At 47.4% G+C, this 3962-nt stretch overlaps 1 protein-coding gene across 2 annotated transcripts in view; it reads left to right on the plus strand.

Annotated features, from left to right (window-relative positions):
- The window catches only part of LIN28B (lin-28 homolog B), a 91191-nt gene that overhangs the window by 3171 nt on the left and 84058 nt on the right, over window positions 1-3962 (plus strand). The window contains exon 1 of one of the 2 annotated variants that reach the window (XM_009285033.1): window positions 2897-3065. The exons of the other annotated variant lie outside the window; for it this stretch is intronic. Within the exon in view, the coding sequence (XP_009283308.1) occupies window positions 3056-3065 (10 nt within the window). The 5' untranslated portion in view covers window positions 2897-3055. Of the gene's footprint in view, window positions 1-2896; window positions 3066-3962 lie in introns of those variants that run through there. 2 annotated transcript variants of the gene reach the window in all.

The raw sequence follows: 3962 nt of genomic DNA on the forward strand, positions 1-3962 counted from the left end.
CGGAGAGTTCCCAGCTGGCAACAGCTCTCTACCTTCCACAAAACTTGAAAGGCTGATGTCCCTTGCAGGAAATGAATGAGTCGATAACATCTGACACCAGTGACCAGTCCAGTGACCCCAACCTTAATTCCACTAATACTGGAGGCCTGAAAATCTCAGTAAGGACCCTTTGGAAATCCCCCCCCCCCCTCCATTTTACAAAACCTGCATTTATTTTGCAGTGTAAGAAATACTTTGCAACAAATATCTTTACATTCATTTTTTTATGTGGTTTTGTAGTCTTTCACTTATTCATCGAAGAACATACACTGAATTTTCTTTTAACTGAGATTTACTAACAAGACATTTTTTCCATTTAACGAACTCAGTCAACTCGTTTGTGTCTGTTTAACCAATATTCTAGCCTCTAAGGAATTTTTATACCAAATGTCGGTAGAATAAATCAATCTGAAAAAATAAAGACCTTTAAAACGGTATTAAACAGACTACTTTCTGTCTTTTCGAAGGGAGGGACAGGCAGAGCTCATATTTTATAAATGTGCCATTCCGCTACAAGAAATGTAGTCTTGGGCACTCCGAGTAAGTGGTGTAAGCATTTTTTTCTTCCGGTAACCTTAATTTCTTGTTCATAGCTGGGGTTTCACGTGTGTTAACATCTCGTACATTTCTTACATATTAGCTATCGTCCCGGTCATAAGATCCAAGCATATAAAATTACTGGTGATTTAATATTGTAAAATAATCGCTATTGTAAAGGGGGAAGGGTGGTTACGAGCAGAAAGAAGTGGTATGTTGCACGAATGCGTAGGGCAGGTCAGTGTAGGAAGTCGACCTCCACTGTTGAAATAACCTATAGGAAATTTACGGTTGAAGACTGCAAAGGAATTTCAGGATTTAAAGCTTCTGCTCCACTTGCCCGGCTGCTTGTCTTTGTACACTTTTGCCCACCCTCGCTTCTTTCTAGCAAACGATCAAACTGAGCGCCTTGGTATTTCACACAGAAATGAGGCGCTAGCAGGGGAATTTACGCTTTCCTGAAAGGCAACAAAAGGAGTAAACAGGCCCATCGGGGCAAAGGCGTCCCCCTTAATTGGGCAGACTGATCGACGCCACTTCCAAAACAACAGCAAGTGCTTGGCAAATGCATAAACCCCTTGTATTCAGGTTCTGCACGGATCGGTTTGTTGCTTTGGCTTTTGTTTGTGTGTGTCCTTGGGATAAGAGAGGATGCCCGGGGGGGGGCTGGGAAGGGGGTTTAATAAGAAAGTAATTGAGCCCAGGTTTTAACAAGGTATAGGCAACGTTTGGAGGTTATACAATACTGGATGTGGAGTGAGGTTATATGTGAGTAGGCGGTGGTGAGGAGAGAAAAGGCAAAATCTGATGTTTGCATACCTCCATCTGTACCTTTACGCTGAAGGATAGGGCAGATGGAACATACACGGAATCTCACCTAATTGGGGGGGGGGGGTGTTTACGTTTCTACAATATTTTTTAATCAAGCGTTTGGCCGTAAGCGCAGCAATAGCAGGGGCTTGCGAGCACGTCGATGGCTGTGTACCTGCGAGAGCCGAAGGGGAGTGCCTTTGTAAAGGGGTGCGCTCAGGCTGTTACCGAGCCCGTTACATACAACGCATTTCTTTTCCGAGTTGGATCCCCGCTCCCGCTGGCAGTGAAGGCTTAAACCAGCAGTCCCCGGTCAGCGTTATTCCTCCCCTCTTTGTCTTCTTCCTCCGGCTTTTTTTTTTTTTTTTTCCGCCTTCCTCCTCTCCAGCAGATCCTTTTCTCTGTCAGTCGTCGTTATTGTCGTCCTCCTCCTCTTCTCACTCTCCCCCGCGCTCCTGGGGAACAATCGCTGCTGGTTGAGGTTCACTCCAATACTAGGCTTGAAAACTGGGCTCTTATTTAGGAAGTCATTAATCACATCCCCTCCCCCGGAAAGAGATGGCGGAGAAACCTGTGAAGTACAATTCCTCGCCCCATCCCCCTCCAGAAATGTTTTGAAACGCTAAACCTCCGCACATTCTGGGCCATATTAAGGTGATATCGCGTTTCCGGCGCGCTTTTAATTTGAATGCGAAATTAGTAACGTGCAGCAAAGGCGCGAGCGGCGGCGGCCGCCCGGGAGCCGCGGCACGGGCACACGCATGCACACGCATGCACATGCACACACAACACACACACACGTGGGTAGGACGTGGGTAGGGAGAGGCAGATTCCACCCGGCGGCCGCCCGAGCCGCGGCACGGGCACACGCATGCACACGCATGCACATGCACACACAACACACACACAACACACACACACGTGGGTAGGGAGAGGCAGATTCCACCCGCCCCCCGCGGGCTTTGGGCGGCGTTCCTCCAGGTGGAAACTGCGATCCGGTTATACATATGCCCGTATTTTGCGCAGACGGTAACACATGCTGATGCAGATGCCTCCCGACATACCTAGCGCATGTCTATACACATGTGTGTACCTCATTTGTAAGCATCTTGCGGTCGTGTGCACGCGTACCCCACCTAAAGCGTGCGCAGATGCCCTAATAACCTCATCTGCATGTCCGCCTCTGCATATATTTGTTGTTCTCCGGGCTGTATCTAGAAACACACGGATCTTCCTACGTATTTGTGCATGCACGGGAGTGCAGAAACCCCAGAATAATACGTCATCTCGATTTCCCGTAAAGACGCGTGCAGATTAGCTGTCGAAAAAAAGACGTGTTGGAAATTTCTTGTTCATTCATAAATTATTTTGGTGTGTCAGCCTAGTTGAAATGGCGATTGGCTACTCCTGCCTCCTGCCAACCCCTTAAGGATCCGATGTGAAATTAGTAGCAAGAAAGCATGTAATTGACCAAGTCACGTGTGCGCAGGGGGCCAGAAACGGAGCGAGAGAGAAGGGGAAAAATCAAAAGAGGGAAAGCACATTAGACCATGCGAGCTAAATTTGCGATCGTTCAAAATCAGGATGTTAGATTAATGCAGAAGACCACTTCGATCCACAGGGAAAGTTTTCATCTCACGAGTTTGGAGCAGAGGGCCCGTGGGGCAACATGGCCGAAGGTTAATTTTCTTTTTCTATTGTTTTACTATGATTTTCGCTCGCTCGCTCGCTCTCTCCCTCTCTCCCCCCCCCTCCCCCCACCCCCCTTTTAACCCAACTATGCAATACCCTTTTTTAGCAGGCGCAAGGGGGCTTTCTCCAAACCCATTGTTACCCAGCTCAGAAACTGTTCCGTACCGCCCACACCGATTCACAACTTGAAAAGCTTTCAGGGGGCTATTGTTTGAATTGTTCCTGTTTGATTAAGCACAGTTGCAGTGGTGGGATGAGAAAACGGCTGTACACCTGTCCCAACTTTAATCGAAAGTTTATTCCAAGGAGGGATGGATACACGTTGGAAAATAGTGGTTTCGGCGCTGCATGTGCAATAACCAGTCGTGCAATCTACCCAATTTTGCTTATTCTCTCTCCTCCACCCCTCCTCGGCCGGCCTCCCCCCTCGCCCCCCGGTCCTGCGCCTTGCGAGGAGAGACTAATTGGGCTGAGACTTTCTGTTGAGAAATGGGATCGGTCTTAAACCAGCAATATTCAAGTAAAGTATCGCGTTCCGTGCTGTAATGTGGCTGAAAGATGGAGTTAAATGGAAAAATACACGTATGTACAGAAACGTGGGCTGCCCTGGGCAAAGAGAGAGGGAGAGCCTCCGTACACAGTGTTTCCTCTCTGTAACCTCCGGTGATTTTATTTTTTTACGTATTTTGGGGAGAAGGTTGTTTATTTTAGGATTTAGGAAAAAATGAGCTCTTTTCGCCGTTTGCTTTTTGAGTTTGTTGTGTTCGCCTTTTTTTCCTGTTTCTTCTATAGTAACTCCTTTATACAGTGGCAGAAGGATGTTACCAGAATTTAACTCTTTGCTTTGCATCTTGTCCCCCCCTTCCTTCTTTTTCTCCCCCCTT

This window comes from Aptenodytes forsteri, unplaced genomic scaffold (genome assembly GCF_000699145.1).
Source record: "Aptenodytes forsteri isolate BGI_AS27 unplaced genomic scaffold, ASM69914v1 Scaffold171, whole genome shotgun sequence".
Taxonomy (NCBI): domain Eukaryota; kingdom Metazoa; phylum Chordata; class Aves; order Sphenisciformes; family Spheniscidae; genus Aptenodytes; species Aptenodytes forsteri.